The sequence below is a fragment of the Equus przewalskii genome, chromosome 1 (assembly GCF_037783145.1).
Source record: "Equus przewalskii isolate Varuska chromosome 1, EquPr2, whole genome shotgun sequence".
Classification (NCBI taxonomy): Eukaryota; Metazoa; Chordata; class Mammalia; order Perissodactyla; family Equidae; genus Equus; species Equus przewalskii.
In genome coordinates, this window is record NC_091831.1 from 13,390,116 (window position 1) to 13,406,777 (window position 16,662).

At 42.4% G+C, this 16,662-nt stretch overlaps 2 protein-coding genes across 2 annotated transcripts in view; one reads left to right on the top strand and one right to left on the bottom strand.

Annotated features, from left to right (window-relative positions):
- The window catches only part of EIF3A (eukaryotic translation initiation factor 3 subunit A), a 33,443-nt gene extending 22,228 nt beyond the window's left edge, over positions 1–11,215 (top strand). Inside the window, exons 18-22 of the mRNA XM_070589895.1 lie at positions 3,673–3,761; positions 4,407–5,095; positions 7,882–8,107; positions 8,918–9,099; positions 9,975–11,215. Coding sequence (XP_070445996.1) covers positions 3,673–3,761; positions 4,407–5,095; positions 7,882–8,107; positions 8,918–9,099; positions 9,975–10,210 — 1,422 coding nt within the window. The 3' untranslated portion in view covers positions 10,211–11,215. The remainder of the gene's footprint in view (positions 1–3,672; positions 3,762–4,406; positions 5,096–7,881; positions 8,108–8,917; positions 9,100–9,974) is intronic.
- Positions 11,216–14,551: 3,336 nt separating this feature from the next.
- Positions 14,552–16,429, bottom strand: NANOS1 (nanos C2HC-type zinc finger 1). The gene has a single exon (XM_070589987.1). It carries the CDS (start codon positions 16,289–16,291, stop codon positions 15,422–15,424), a length of 870 nt encoding a protein of 289 aa, XP_070446088.1. The 5' UTR covers positions 16,292–16,429; the 3' UTR covers positions 14,552–15,421.
- Between the last annotated feature and the right edge of the window lie 233 nt (positions 16,430–16,662).

The window sequence follows — 16,662 nt, forward strand, 5'->3', positions numbered from 1 at the left end:
GTTGATGTGAGTTCTCCAACTCCTTGGTACTCAAAGATGAGTCTGGTGGATGAGCAGCATTCATCGTTCCCTGGGAGCTTGTTAGAAATGCAGAATCTCAGGTCCAATGCCAAACTTTTTGAATCAGAATCTGCGTTTTAACAGTATTCCTGGGTGGTTCAAATGCTGCTCTATAATACTATTTATTTATTTATTTTGTGTAAGATTAGCACTGAGCTAACATCCACCACCAGTCCTCTTTTTGCTGAGGAATTTAGTCTTGAGCTAACACCCGTGCCCATTTTCCTCTATTTTAAGTGTGGGACACCTGCCACAGCATAGCTTGACAAGTGGTGTGCATAGGTCCGTGCCCCGGATCTGAACCAGAGAATTCTGGGCTGCTGAAGTGGAGTGCACAAACTTAACTTCTTTGCCAACAGGCTCTCCCCTCTAAATATTTATTTATAATATGCACTCATGTAAAACTGACTGGTGTTTCCTCCTGTCTTATGTCTCTTTAATTCCTTCTCCTGATTGGTGGCAGTGTTACCCACTTAATCAATCTACCGCTCCCCTCTCCTTTCTATCCCTACGTTCCTGCCTGAATTCAGATTTTTCCTTTGGCTGTATCACTTACTGCCCTCCTTACTATTCCCCCTGATCATAATCTCCCCTCTGCATCAGACTGTCCTCTATGTTGTGGCCTGCTTGGTTTTTCATAATGCATGTTTAATCATTACGCTGGTTCTTGGGTTTCCAACCTTCCTTTGATTGACATTCACTCATTACTTAGAGCCACAGGTAGAATGTGCCGTAGCAGTGAAGGCCTTTCATGGTTACTGCTTTTTTTATTAGCTTCATTTGTTACCGTTTTCTTCTTAGTCACATGTACTCTAGCTATTCTGAGCTAGTTTTATGCCTTATCTTGTGTCCGTGACATCTACCTGCATGCTCTTTGTCTTCCCTGGAATGTGCCCATGCTGCCCCTTAAACACAATATTGCTTAGTTTTTAAGGTAAGAGGTAAGTAACTGGAGGATTTCTTGCCTGCCTTTTCTATGCTCGTTTATCTGTGCCATACCTGCATCAGATGCTTATCTTTATTGGAGGACCTGCTGTTTATCTATGTAGTCTCCAGTTTGTTTTATGATGTATGTAGGTTTTTAGTTTGGTTACTCTTGTTAATTTCTGTTACTCCTTTTAGTTTTGTTACTCTGGTTAATTTCTCTTTACTTTCTTGTTAACTGTGAATATGGCCTGTATGATTTCTGATTTTTTGGAATTTAATACATTTTTCCCTTGTGTCCCAAAACATCGTCAGATTTCTTAATGAATATTCCTTTCTGTTGGGTACAAAGTTCTGTGTGTATGTATGAAATAAGAGCTGTTGTGATAATTTGCTACATCTTGTTAATTTACCTTATCTTCTGAAGGAAGTGAGGTAACTTACCTATGATTATGGGTTTCTGATTTTTTTCTTTTAGTTTCTGCAAATCTGCCTGTGTTTATTCTTTTGTTGTTTTTCAACCTTCTGTTTTTGTTCTGTGCTCCCTCCTTCCCCACCTTCCCTTTCGATTGGAGAGTCTTTAATTTTATATATTTACATTTAACATGGTAACTATTATATTTGGTTTTATTCCTCATGTTTGGTTTGGAGCTTTTTATTTGCTTACATGTCCCTGCCAGCGCTTCCTTTTTTAAGCCAAATTTATGAACTTTTCTTGGTTCTTTTTTGTTTTCTCTACTCTTTTAGTGATTACCATCAGTTTTTTTCCAAAAATCTATCTAAACTTCCACAGTCTCTAAATTTTGAGAACTCTTCTGTCTCTTTAGAACAAACCGAAACTCTGAGCATGCCTTTTCTACTTAGCTTTTGTTTCAAAAAGGTGAATGTTTTTGCTTCAGGGGATTAAAAGATGTTCTCTCTTTAGGGCTCATTTACCAGTTTTACAGCCATATCGGCAAACATGTTTTAGTTTCAGATATGTTTACACTATATCCCTTTTTCCCCCTTGCAGATAAATTTTTTTGTTTTGTGTGTCTTCTAAGTTTTTTCCAGAATGTCTTTGTATATGTCTCAAGAGGGGTTTTGTTTTTGTGTTACAGTTGAACAATGGTTCAGTGTTTTGGCCAGTTCAGCATCCTCCTCCCTCAGAAGTATAGAGACCTGTGCTCACTTAGTACACGGTGAACAGTGTCAGGGGGACCATGAGAATCTTGGTCTTGTTACTTCTGTAGATACTCTTATTCCTTGGAAGCTTTTAGAATTTTCTATCTATGGGGTAAAGGGAGTTTACCACCAAGACTGTTTTTTGCACATGCGTCCTTTCAGTCAGAGGATTCAATTTACTTAGCTTAGAGAAGTTTGAGTTTTTTTTAGCTTAGGGAATTTTTTTTCTCCTTTTCTCTATTCTGACCTTTCAGAGTCTTGTTCTTTGTATCTTTTAGTGTTTCACTTGTTCTTTTCATCTGTTCCTCCTTTTGTAACTGGTTCTGAGATTCCTGTGCAATTTATATGTTCATCAGCAGGGCCTAGTCTGCTGTTGATATATCATCTGACTTAAAAATTGGGGGCGAACACGTTAATTTTTTAGAATTCTCTTTGTTTAAAGGCTATCATAGCTGTTCCTATAATTTCTTTTGAGGTTCTAATATTTGTAGTAAAATCTAATAGCTTGAGTTATTTGTTGAGTTTAATTTGCAGGGTGGGAGAAACTTGATCTTCTGGGCACTGACCTTCCCTGCATTGTAGTGACCATAGGTTACACTGACAGTTGAGTTCCTATTTTCTCCCACAGTGTTCACTTGGGAAAGTCTCTTAAACAACCCCCATTATAAGAGACAACACAGAGTTGTCAGGAGCTGTGATGGCAGATGATTTATCATCTCACCATTCTTGTCCTTCACTGCTTGTTAGTGTTAGTTGTTGTTAGAGGGTTTTGTTGCCAAGATACTCTTTAAAATTTAAATAATGATCCTCTTGTATACCTACTTGGGATTGTAGTTATTCTCAGCTTCATTAGGTTTTTATTTTAGTCCTCCCAACCCCACCCCTAGATCTAGTTTTAGATCTTTCTGAGCGATCTTCCTTATCTGATTTGTGCCCTTAGGTTGTTACCCTTTGTAGGAGCAGTCAAGCTGTGTCTGAGGTGTCAGTGATTAATGTTGTAGGCATTGCCTGTTACAAAGGTTGTACCAGATATACATTTTCACTTTCAGGGTATTGACTATCTTCACATTCTTTCCATAGTTTTTAATAACAGCATAATATTTTAAAGAGGGTAATACTGTTAATGTGACCATCCCCTATTAGACATTGCATTTGCTCTATGTCTGTTTGTTTAGTAGGTACTATGATGTACATTTTGGGGCACTGGGCTTTTTTCACATACTCTCAAAAGGGAATTTCTAGGTCAAAGGAAATATGTAGACACTTCCGGGGGCATGCTGCCAGATTGCTTTCAAGTGGTGTTTTATCAGTTTATAAAGCCACCCACAATACATGAGAATACCTGTTTCACTGTACTGTCAGTCTGATTTCAGGTTAAAAAAGAAACAGAATTTTAAAACTTATATTTAAGGACTTAAGATTATTTTAATATTAATATAAGTACAAAAACGTTTGAATGGTAATACCGGTAGTTGTAATAAGTGTTGCCAATGTAGCGCCTCTTATTAACTTTGGTCAATGTAGGACTCTCGTTGGGGAGATAGAGATTCAGAAGGCACATGGAGAAAAGGACCTGAAGTAGATTCTGAGTGGAGAAGAGGCCCACCAGAGAAGTAAGTAGAGTTAAGGAAAATAGTACTACCTAGTTATAGGGTCCTGTTAATCTCTTGTTAGTGTTTTCTAATTTGGTTCATTCTATAGGAGTGGGGAAAGGAAAGCCATGAAGAATTATGTGCATGTCTCTTACCCAAATGTTTTTCATTGTTTACTTCAACACTGTTGTAATTACTGACTTCTAAGCATTTTGAGAAATACATGCTTTAGATTTTTTTATTCGATAATTGAATAGTATTTAGGTTAGAGTATGAACAGTTCCATAACGTATTTTTCTTTTCCTTTAAATTTCTTAAGTAGATCAAACCATCCTTTAAAATGACTACTAATGATAGGTGAGAATGCTGGTCATATCCTACATAGAAAGTAAGTTTTGAAAGCTCATAGTAACAGATTTATAAACTGCCAAGGTAATTCTGGTAAAGTGCAGATACCTTTTTAAGGCAGTTGTCTGCTTATTGGTTTATTTGTTCATGTAACATTTGGATTTCATGTTATTTTTTATTAGGAGAACATATGCTTTTAGGACCAGGATTAATTAATTTAGGCTAAAGTGATTTTTAAAAGCAAGTTAAGTAATTCCCAAAAGGATTTTTGTTTTTAGAAATTTTACTCTTAAAGATGTTTGGCTTGTTGCTCTATAGGGAGTGGAGACGTGGAGAAGGGCGGGATGAGGAGAGGCCTCATAGAAGAGATGAGGATCGACCAAGGCGTTTGGGGGACGATGAAGAGAGAGAGTCTTCCCTTAGACCAGATGATGATCGGGTTCCTCGCCGTGGCATGGATGATGACAGAGGCCCTAGACGTGCTCCTGATGAAGATCGGTTCTCTCGCCGGGGGGCAGACGATGACCGGCCTTCCTGGCGTAATGCAGATGACGACAGGCCTCCCAGACGAATTGGTGAGGAAGACAGGGGAAGCTGGCGTCATGTGGAGGATGACAGACCACCTAGACGAGGACTGGATGAGGACAGAGGAAGCTGGCGAACAGCCGATGAGGACAGAGGACCAAGACGTGGGATGGATGAGGACCGGGGGCCGAGGCGAGGAGGTGCTGATGATGAGCGGTCATCCTGGCGTAATGCTGACGAGGATAGGGGTCCTAGGCGTGGGTTGGATGATGACCGGGGTCCCAGGCGTGGGTTGGATGACGATCGAGGACCTTGGAGGAGTACTGATGATGATAGAATTTCCAGGCGTGGTGCAGATGATGACAGGGGCCCTTGGAGAAACATGGATGATGATCGGATCTCAAGACGGGTTGATGATGATCGGATGCCCAGAAGGGGTGACGACTCAAGACCTGGTCCCTGGAGACCATTTGTCAAACCAGGTAAAATTCTGGTATTCAGAAAACTGGATTGGATGCTTTGCAGACTCTGTTTGGTGTGTTTACAAATAGTGAAATTTTACACCAGCTAATCTCCACTATTCTATAGATGATAGGTAGTAGGTTATTTCAAACAAGGAACAGCTCAAACGACTACTTATATTTTGGTTGTTAAATTAAAAATTTTTTTTTGCTGGGAAGGATTCGCTCTGAGCTGACATCTGTTGCCAATCTTCCTCTCTTTCTTTTCCTCCCCGTAGCGCCAGTACATAGTTGTATATTTTAGTTGTAAGTTCTTCTTTGTGAGCTGCTGCCACAGCATGGCTACTGACAGACGAGTGGTGTGGTTCTGTGCCAAGGAACTGTATCGGGCCACCGAAGTGAGGCCTGCTGAACTTAAACGGCTAGACCATCAGGGCTGGCTCACAAAATACTATTTTTCAACTGAAAAAAAGTGAAATTTTAATGGCTATATGACAGAGACTGGGCTGTATTATTTGTTTCTACATAAACTGGTCTTTTTCTCTTGAATATCTGTAGTGACCAAAAGCTTACCTGAAATAATCCCACACACCAAAACAAATAACTGCACCCCTTTTTCTACTTCAGTGATGCCACGTGCTTTGTTTTCTTTCTGCTTTGTTGGCTGCTTCTCTTCTTCCTGTGCCCACTCTTAATTATAGGTGTTCTTTAGGTTCTGTTCTGGACCAGCCTCCTCCTCTAGATAAATAACAACAAACAAAATATACTTAGTAAACATTTGTGCTCTTGCCAGCCATGGGATTATGTTCATGGGAGGAGCTCATTTCCTTACTTTCTCAGTCTTGGGCCTGCTTATCTTTTCATGTTTTATTATTCTTGAGCAATTGCGTACAAGTTTGTGACTTCTGTTACTATCTTCTCCAGATGGCTTTTTTCCTTACCTTCAGACCTACATTTCCACCTGCATACTGCACAGAGCACGTCTCTACCTGGAAGTGTCACTGACACGTCAAACTCAACCTGTCTGAATTCACACACATACACACATCCCTGCTTCTCCAGAGGGACCACTGTCCATCCAGTTGTATAAGCTGGAAATTTGAGAGTTCTCCATTGCTCTCTTTTTCATTCTTTATGTTAAATCATTTAGTTCAATTCTACCTTTTCAATGTTCGTTAAATTCACCCACTTCTCTGTTCCCCTACATGTGTACTTGGGTCTGGACCACCATCATTCTTAATTTGAACTCTTGTTGCTACTGGTCTCTGCTGGCTCTCCCACCTCTAATTCTTGTCTTTGTACAATAACCAGAGCAATCTGTTCTAAATGCAAATTTCAGTGAGCAGCTTCCTTGCCTTTACCCTTAGTCATTCTGTGGTATGCTCTGTCTCTTCTAGTCTCACTTCATTCTACTGTCAAGCTGTTTGACTTTGGGCAAGCCACTTAACTTTTCTGTGCCACGTGTAAAATGGAGATGATAGTATAGTAGATTCTCATTAATTCATGATAGTTATGTTTTATAAAGTTGCTGTAAATACTGAACCATTGCTCCTAGGGGAAATGCAAGGTTAGGTTCCTCTGAGCTCTCTAGTCACAACATTTTTGTCAACCAATCAATATATAACCTTGTTTTACGTGTTTTTGTTTAAAGGTACCTTATTTATTATATAATATTGATTCATTAACATTGGACTCACGGCCAACAGCACTGTAACTTACTCCTGCATGAAGTTTATTTAACACGTGTTTTCTCCCTAAGGCACGTCCATTGCCGCCTTGTGCTTGGGAACACTAGACAACACTTCAGCACTATGCTTGCGGGCCATTTTAAGCAGTGAAATCACCAAAAAGAGGCACAAAAATGTGAAAATGTGGCACTAAAATAGACCACCCAAAGGACACTTGTTTAAAACGTGAGAGCTGCAGCAAGAAGTCACAGTGTTGCCTTGTTGGACCTCAGCTGAGAACCTGCTTGTCAGGCGACTCAAGTAGTTTGCTACTCTGCATGTGTCTGCAAGTGACTGTAAAAGTCCTCAAATGTTAATTCTGGGTTACAAATTTTAGCAAGTGTGGAATAATCTACTTAGAGCTGTGGCTAGGACTGAATTTACAGGCAGAGGGTTTAGACTAGTGCTGTGACACATGGTAACATAAATATTGGTGACAGTACTAATTATAGCCTTGCAGATATAATATGTTTTAATTTGAAATCTCTGCTCCTTTAGCCCTTGTGTGTGTGTGTGTGTGTGTGTGTATGTATGTGTGTGTGTTCGTTCATTTGTTTGTTTCTAGATTGGGACATCCTGTGGCTAAGTGAGATACTGGGAAAGGTCAGAGGATTTATCATTGACTGAATGGGTGGTAAATGGGGGAGGGCAGGAATATGAAAAGATGGTGTTTTTGGTTATAAAGGTTATGAAAATGTTGCAAGATACAAATGAACTCATAATGGGGCTCTATAATCTAGATTCTACCCCTCATCCTTTATTTTTTGCTTAAATGAGTTGTCTGTTTACCATCAGATCAGATTTTTATACTTGAAATCTCTGCATACAGAACACTTAATGCAGGTTGTGTAAGTTCCTTATATGTTATATGTTCCTGTAAGTTAGAAAAACAATGATAGGTGGTCATAAATAGGAGCTGGTGATTCTGTGAAATGCGATAAATGGTTTTAGTTTTTTGTTTTAAATGAGGTTGGTGTGTCTTAAATCCACATTTAGAATGGTGATGCATTGATGGTCAACATTAAGATCTTTCAGTCTGTTTCTTGAGCGGAAAAATTCTTTTGCTTCTTTAAAAAATAGGTGGATGGAGAGAGAAAGAAAAAGCCAGGGAAGAGAGTTGGGGTCCACCTCGAGAATCGAGACCATCAGAAGAACGTGAATGGGATAGAGAAAAAGAGAGAGAGAGAGAGAATCCAGATCGTGATGAGAATGACAAGGACCTGGAAAGAGATAGAGACAGAGACAGAGAGAGAGAAAGGGACAGAGAGAGAGATGGGGATCGAGAGGATCGCTTCAGACGACCCAGGTTTGATGCTCATTAAAACTATTTGTGGAGTTAGTTAAGATTCTCTTAAATACTGTTCTGTGTATTCCCAACTATTTTTGGGAAATGGTGCTTCTTAGCCACCCCTCTGAAATTTATCTATTAGAATCATAGTGTAGATTTTAAAAAAATTTTAGCGGTCATCTAATTGAGCCAGTTCCCTCTTAAAGTGAGAAAGTAGAGGCTTGAGCTGTGTGGCTGTCTACAGGTTGTATAACTCTTGGGTAATGGAACCAGTCAAGGTAGCTTTACCAGTCCATTGTTTTTTCCCTGTGGCTTAGGTCAGTTTTATTGCCCTTAAATTATTAAAAGCCCCTTTACTTTTAATAGTAGTAACAGTTCTAGCCTGCTTTCTCTGGTCAAAGTGGCTCTGTGCTAATAAGTCTAGACTAGCACCGTTCAATACGGTTTTCTGCAAGGATGAAAATGCCCCATATCTGTAGTGGCCAGTATGGTAGCCAGCAGTCAGGTTTGGCTGTTGAGCATTTGGAGTATAGTTATGGCTACTGAAGGCATGTCTTGGTTTTATTTTAGTTAATTTAAATTCACGTAGCCACATGTGGGTAATGGCTACTGTGTTGGACAGCACAGATCCAGATGTCCTCATTTGACCTCCACACCTGCAGCATCAGATTGAGATCAAGTTAAGAGTTTAAACTTCATCCTTGTTACATTTGTAAACTTTTTTGAGCACCAACTTGGATATGATATATTCATGTTATATATGTTCATATTATAATTACCCGTGTAGTCTAACAACAGAACTTAACATAGCATTTTGAATGCCTGCAGGGATGAAGGTGGCTGGAGAAGAGGACCAGCTGAAGAATCTTCTAGCTGGAGAGATTCGAGTCGCCGTGACGATAGGGATCGGGATGACCGTCGTCGTGAGCGAGATGATCGCCGTGATCTGAGAGAAAGACGAGATGACAGAGACCGAAGAGGACCTCCTTTGAGATCAGAACGTGAAGAAGGTAAGGATATTCTACACAACTGTGAACTGTTGGACAAGCATAATTTCTGGGGGAATTTTGGGTTTTGTTTAATAACCTCATAAATTTGTATGAACACCAAAAATAATAGATATTTATTCAATTTAGAATTCACAGTTCTCATAAACTTACTCCATGGTTGCTCTGTGAAGTTAGCTTATCTCTAAATTCAAAGTATAGTGGTAGACTTGATTAAATTGGATAGTAAGCAATATATATTGATTAAAATGTTTATGTAAACGAGGAAGCATTCTATCATTTAAAAGTAAGGTTCTGGTAGATGGGCACAAAGTGTAAAACATTCTTTCTCTTAAATTGTACCAATCGAAACTTTAGTAAAAAATACTTCTAATGTTTAAAATGACCATTGCACTTAAGTAAGGAGTTGTCTTACAAGCTTTTAATGTTTTCTTTGTACAACTGGATTAAAAGGGTATTTCTTCTGTTATATAGCCGTTATGAAAAATATTCTAATGGCTAATTTGATGTGAAAATTTTTTCAATAAGAGCCAAAAATCCTTTTAATTTTAAAATTTTCAGCCAGCCAGATTTCTGTCACCTTATCGTAAATTTTTTTTAACCAATCAAGACACTTCCCAGGCCAGTGATTTCTTCTCATTTGTAAATTTGAATTACCTCTCTTAAAGTCCATATGTTGTTTTGAAGTTGTATCAAAATGATTGAAATAGATTTAGCTTTTATTGGTTTTTAATGGAGATTGTATATCATTATCTGCAGTACAGGATTTCTCAGTAATTGGAGGCATTCCATTTTGTTTAAGTTTTGTTTAGTCTTAGCCAGTAGAATACAGTACAGGCTTATTCTCTCTCTCTCTTTCTTTTCATTAAACTTTTTAGCAAGTTCTTGGAGACGTGCTGATGACAGGAAAGATGAGCGGGCGGAAGAGCGGGACGCCCCTCGTCGTGTTCCTCCCCCAGCTCTTTCAAGAGACCGAGAAAGAGACCGAGACCGAGACCGAGAAAGAGATGGCGAGAAAGAGAAGGCCTCATGGAGAGCTGAGAAAGATAGGGAATCTCTTCGTCGTACTAAAAATGAGACTGATGAAGATGGATGGACCACGGTACGACGTTAAGTCTCAAGATAATGGGTTCGAACTCATGTGTCACATAGGTTTGATCACATTCGCGGATTATTAGACTTGTGCTTCAACCAGTCTAAATTGGATTCTTTAATGTTGTCTCACCATAACACAAAAAGCATGAACTTGTATTAATCCTATATAATAGATTGATCATGCACCGTATCCACAGAAAGCTGGAAAACCATGCCATTTTCTGGAATTTAAGGTGTTGCATTATTTCATCAATCATTTGTTTACAAAAAAGAAAAATTAAAAAATAAATTTGAAATGTGAATCCTTCAGGTATCGAGTAACACCTGTATCTTGGGTATAGAACTGATATTTTTTCTTTTGATTTTGAAATATCTGATATTAATTTGGAATGAGGTAAGATTCTGTTACAGAAAATATGTTTCAAGACTTTTAAAGCAGGGAGCTGGAACAGTTGTCACACCATTAGCAGTTGAGACATTACCTCTAGGTACTTTGAGGTATTTACTATTAACTACATTTAGGAAGTTTTTATGTTCACTATACATGCAGTAAACATTACAAATGTTGGATACAGTGGGGTTTTCTTTAGATTTTACTTGAGAGAAGGTGAGTATAAAGCAATTTGCAGTCATTATTAATGACAAGAACTGTTCAAGTGTGAATCCAAAAACAGTTAGAGCTTTTAAATTTCAAAGCTTTTGGTAAACTATTGCTGAGTTTTTTTCTGTTGCCAATAGCAAACTGCTTTTCCATTAATGGAGAATTCATGCCTTTCAAGCATTTTAAATATGACAATATTTATAAATGTGTGGTTTGGAGGAATTGTTTAAATTCTTTTTCCTAATTTCCTTTCTCTTCAGGATAGATTCTTTCAACAAGTAATTTGTAGTAATGACTGTGTTGACTTCAATTTTGGAGTGTAGTAGCTATGTTAAAGATTAACTATATGGTCTTATTGAAGCCAACACAGAACTTGCTGCTGTGTTTTTTCTTCAATGATAAATAAAATACTTACCGAATTTCTCTCAGTGTTGATTTGTGGTTATAATCAGTGTTTTGTTTCTAATGGTGAGTTTGCATATTCAGTTGAGTTTACTTCTATTTTGCCAGTGTTATTAATTGTCTCAGTGTTTTGTATCAAGGATAATCTAAATATAACAGAAAGCAAATGTGGCTAGGATATTTCCCCTCAGATGTCCTCCTTTATTAATTGAGGAACTCCGTAGTCTTCTCTGTGAGCTCTTATGCGTGATGTGTGTGTGGGTGTACCATTTTAGATTTTCCCCTGAAATTAGAAAAATCATAACATCAGGGAATGTGAGTTGCAGATTTATAGTGGCTGTAGGCACTTAACATTATTCCTCATAGTGGTGAGAATTCCTGTTGGTACAGCTGTAAGGCCAGAAGAGGGAGTGCTGATGCTTTTTTATTTTCACTAATCAGATGCAGCTTTTTGTGTTTGACGTTACCAGTGATGGAAACCACTTTTTTAAAACATTTAACCTTCTTAATATCTGGTATTTCAACAAGTGGTCTTAACGGTCTTTTGTGAGGAGAGGGCCTTTTCTTTTGTAATGAGTAAAAGAACTTGGGGCAGTACTTGCTCTTAGTCTTTTTTTTTTTTTAATGAAGATTAGCCCTGAGCTAACATCTGCTGCCAATCCTCCTCTTTTTTTGCTGAGGAAGTTGGCCCTGAGCTAACATCCGTGCCCATCTTCCTCTACTTTCTATGTGGGACGCTTGCTGCAGCATGGCTTGACAAGCGGTGCGTAGGTCCGCACCCAGGATCTGAACCGGCGAATCCTGGGCTGCCCCAAGCAGAACATGCAAACTTAACCTGCTGCGCCACAGGCTGGCCCTGCTATGAGTCTTAAGTTAGTAGGGGACTGTACCTGTGACATCACAGGCCCCAACAGGACAGCTCATTTAAGCTGATTGCTTAGATGAGTTATGGATGCACGTCTGATGGTTAGGTTTCCAGGCTGTTGTGCACACCCACCCTTCCTGCCCAGATACTTTCCCAGACATACTGTCCTCCCAAATAAAGTCTTTGTCCTGCGAGTCAGAATCCAGAGCACAGGCTGAGAGCACAGGCAGCTCTGCTTCTGTGTGATCCTGCTCTTGGGTTTCTACTCTTCAGGCCTCACAACCCTGCCCTCATCCTCTAGTATTTATGCACAGGTGTCAGAGGAAAGCTAACAACCAGCCTACTCACTGCTGTGCTAAATGTCTTCCATGTTCCCCGTGGCTTCTGCATTTTTAAATGAGAATATCACTGCTGTTAATATGGAGAGATCTGAGGGTAGAGACAGCAGCCCAACAAAGACTCTGTCCCATTAGTTTTTCCGTAGTGGCTATCAGGAGGCGGGTGGCATGCATCTCCGTGGGATTTTTTGTTAGCGACTACTTGCGTTTTGCTTTTTTACCAAAGAATTTGTATATTGATTTGTAATTTTACAGGTCTAGTTGAAATATATGGGACATTATGGAAGGAATGTTCTTCAAGTTGTGGCTAAGAACAGACTAGAAAGTTAGGACTAACTCTGAAACTTTGCTTTCCTTTGAAGTACACATATATTTGTGATATAATTTTGGCTTACTTATAAATCTGTGCCAAAAGTTGTAATCAAAGTAAATAATTCTGCAGCTTCCAAAAAGGACTTCATAGGATGATTAAAATTCAAATTAAAAGCCACTGGAAATGTCTCTACAGGACAGGCAGGTTGATCTGTCGCTCTAGATTTGGTAAAGCTCTTTTGAGGATTCCATACATCGTTTTGTTTTTAGCCAAATATGCAGCATGTTCTTAGGAAAGCAAGGTAATTTTGTCGCTTTTAAACTTCGAAAAATTGGGTTTCTTTACCTTGAATTTAATTTTGCAAGTTTGTTTCAGATTGAGAATGCTAAGGTTCCTTTTAAATGTGTTAATGTGGTTGATAGACTTTTAATAAGAGGTCTGTAGAAAATTAACTGTAGTAGTATTCTGTTCATCTTTTAACTCCCAGAATTTTATGTTAGCTGGAAAACTGAGGCAAATTTGAGGGGGGCTGATCCCGAGCGCTTTTTAATATAATAGTTGTCTGACTAGTTGAGGGTCTTCTGGATACCTGCCCAGTAATCCCCTGGCTTCAAGATCTCAACTCCACGTTCACCATGTTCCCAGTTCAGCTGAAACAGTAATGGTGTCAGAATGTCCAGTTCATATTAAGCACATCCCCTCACCGAGGGATTCTCATGTTGAAGATGTTAAAACCTCATCCCTGAGACCTGGGAACTGTCTGTAATTTGGCTCTTTTTAAAAATGCCAAGTAGCTGCCTGCGTCTTCCTGTCCTGGAGAACGCACCGATGTGTTTATAGTGACTTGAAAAGTCAGAACACAGCAGTGCTCCCACTGGTCACAGGAATTCGTATTGTCCTGAAAACCACCCAAGAAGCAAAATAATTTAATCTGGCATATTTCCTAGCAAAATGAGAAGTAATTACATGGTTTTTTTGAGCTACTTAAGTTTAGGTCTAGTCATATCTGAAGTTCTCTGGTCTGGGGCTAGACTAGCGAGAGTTAGATTATTTTTTCCTGGCAGAGAAACAGTTTGCCTGCCCCACCCCCTTGTTCTGATGTTCCTTCCTTTGACCAGAAGACTCACAGCTGTCCAGTGCTATATGCCCCAGCCTCTCTTACACCTTCAAAGAAGTGTTCAAACCCAGCTAGCTTGCTGTGGAGGGAGTTTGCTGTTTAACATGGACGTTCAACCTCTAATAGCTCTAAACTCTCCTACTGAGATCTTTATATACTCAGAGCCAATCTCTTGCAGGAATTTTCAGTGATGCATTTTGTGTATTTCAGATGCTTTCATCTTAATTCACTTCTGTTTTGTGGCATTCGGCATGGTGGATTTAAAAGTAGGGTGGGAGGTAAAGTAGGAGTTAAGAACCTTTGCCCAAGGATCAGGTTTAATCTCACTTATGGATAACTCGTGGGATTCCAGAAACAGGTCTTCCAGTGAGAATGGGAATATGAGAGGGGCTGCGTTCCTTGTCTCCAAGCCCCACTCCACAATTAGTTCCTTTAATTAGTAGCTTATTCTGGTTTGAGGACTGCGTGTGCCTAAAGCCGATACAGCCCAGTGTGGAACCCTCTTGAATAGAGGTTATTACATTAACCTTCCAGAGCTCAAAGGATTCCATCTTCCAATCTTCCATTTAGTCTGAGAGGCAACAGCTGGAATGAGCTAAGAACCCTGAAACTGAGCAATTCAGGGTGAATTAATGCTGTTCCTATTTGATCTTAATATTACAAGTCTCTTTATAGGACTGCACATGGGGGGTGGGTGCATAGACAAAAGGCCAAGTAACAAAAGTTATAGGCAAGATTAATGAATTCATATACTGTTACTGTATAAATACACAAGTTTTTTTTTTTAAACAGCACCATTTCCAAGTGTATACACAATATGATTATAACTTGGCACAGTTTTTAAAGGTGGAAAATGCTAGTTCAGTAATAAAGATCTGGTACATAAAAGGATGAGGAGCTGTATTCTACCTGCTACAGATTGTGCATTTTTACACTTCCAGCCAGGACAGAAACAAGCCACAAGGAAGGATACCCATCCAAGTTAATACTGGAAAATACTGAACCTTCAAACTTCTCAAAACGGTGATGCCACTAGGGGCCTGCTTCACCTGAAATTAGAATAGATGATTAAGGACAACTAAGAAATATTACTTGTTTCAAACAATAAAAGTCATTTTGCCGACATTCCTTAAAATCCCGTTTTAAGTTCAGTCAAGAGGCTTTTAAAAAAATATTCTAGACCTAGTAAAGTGCCTCCATTCGTAAAATTAAACATCCAAGATTAGAATGAGACAATTTCATACTGATGCGCATCTAAAATAGGTCGACGTATAGTAAATAAACAGCGCCTCTAAATTGCCGTATTTCAGTACGTGGAATACCCAGCCTTCACCGTCTGGACGTGCACAAACCAGAAACGAGAGAGAAATCAAGATTTCAGCGTCTAGTCTCAACCGCTCTTGGACAGAAAAGTACTCCTTACGGCCGGCCGGCTTGCTTTGAAAAAAAACAGACGACTTTCCAAATTGAGCCAACTCCCAAGCTCCAAGCCTCCCCAACAGCGAGGGAGAGACGGTGCGCAGACCAAAACAGAGAGGGTGGGCAGGCGGCGACCCTGGCGGCGTCAGCGGGCAGCAGAGGGGAGCCCAGGCCCTCAGCGCAGCTTCTTGCCCGGCAGGCCGTCCCTGGCGCTGCGCGGCGGCGGGCGGGCGGCGGGCGGCGGCGGCGCTTTGGAGAGCGGACAGTACTTGATGGTGTGCGCGTTGTCTCCGCTGGCGCCGCACAGGGGACACGTGTAGCGGCGCAGGACCGGGCACAGCACTCGCCCGTCGGGTCCCTTCAGGATGTGGGTGGTGTAGAGCGCCACCGCCTCCTTGTTGTTCCGGCAGAACACGCACACCTGCAGCTCAGGCTTGAGCAGCCGGGCGGCGGCCGCCCCCGAGGCGGCGTGCAGCCGGGGCTCGGGCGCCCACGCCGGGGCCCGCTCGTCGCGCGGCGCCGTCTCGGCGGCGGCGGCGGGTGCGCAGCCCAGCAGCACGGCGGCGGCGCGACCGGCGAACGGGCTCAGCTCCGCGAAGCGCTCCTCCAGCAGCCCGGCCTCGGCGGGGCCCGCGCACAGCTCCAGCGCGCGCAGTTCCAGCGCGCCCCCCAGATAGCGGCCCCGGGAACCCGGCTCGTCGCTGTCGTCGTCCTCGTCTTCGTCGTAGTCGGCCGGCCCCAGCGCCGGCCCCAGCGCCCCGGGCCCGGCCCCCGCGTGGGGAGAACAGCAGGACGAGGAGGAAGAGGAGGGCGGGGAGCCGCCGCCGCCGCCGTCGCCGCCGCCGCGGGCGCAGCCGAAGCGCGGCTCGCCGTCCACCGCCTTGGTGATGAGCGTGGCGAGCCCCAGGTAGTCGTTCCACGAGCTGAAGGGCTGCGGGTGCGCCGGGCCCGGGGCGCTCACGTAGCGGGCGCTGGGCACGAGCGCCATGGGCGGGGGGGCGCGGCCGCGGCGGGGCGAGCGGGGCGCCCAGGGGAAAGCCTCCATGGGCGGGCTGCGGGCCGCGCGCGCCGCCTCCCCGCCGCCGGCGCGGGCCGGACGGAAGGGACGCGCGGAGCCTGCCCGCCGGCCTGCCGCGGGGTGGGGCCGCTTCGCCGCCTTTTATCGGGCCCCGTTCCTCCCCGCCCCCCGGCCTCGCCGCCGCGGCCCTGCCCCCTGCGCTCCCCTGCCCCGGCCACCTCGCCTGCGCCCAGGACGGAGGCGGAGCGGAAGCGGGCGCGCCGGGGGCGGGCGGGCGGCCAGTGCGCGCGCTCCGCTCCGGCCCGCGCGGCTCCCGCGCCCCGCGCTGCGCCAGGCTCGGCAGCTGCGGGCGGCTTTCATTCTGGGAGGGGGCGGGCGAGGCGCCGCCTCGGGCCCCG

Coding starts and splice junctions, on each gene's coding strand:
- NANOS1 (XM_070589987.1), bottom strand. CDS start 16,291: ATGGAGGCTTTCCCCTGGGCGCCCCGCTCGCCCCGCCGCGGCCGCGCC.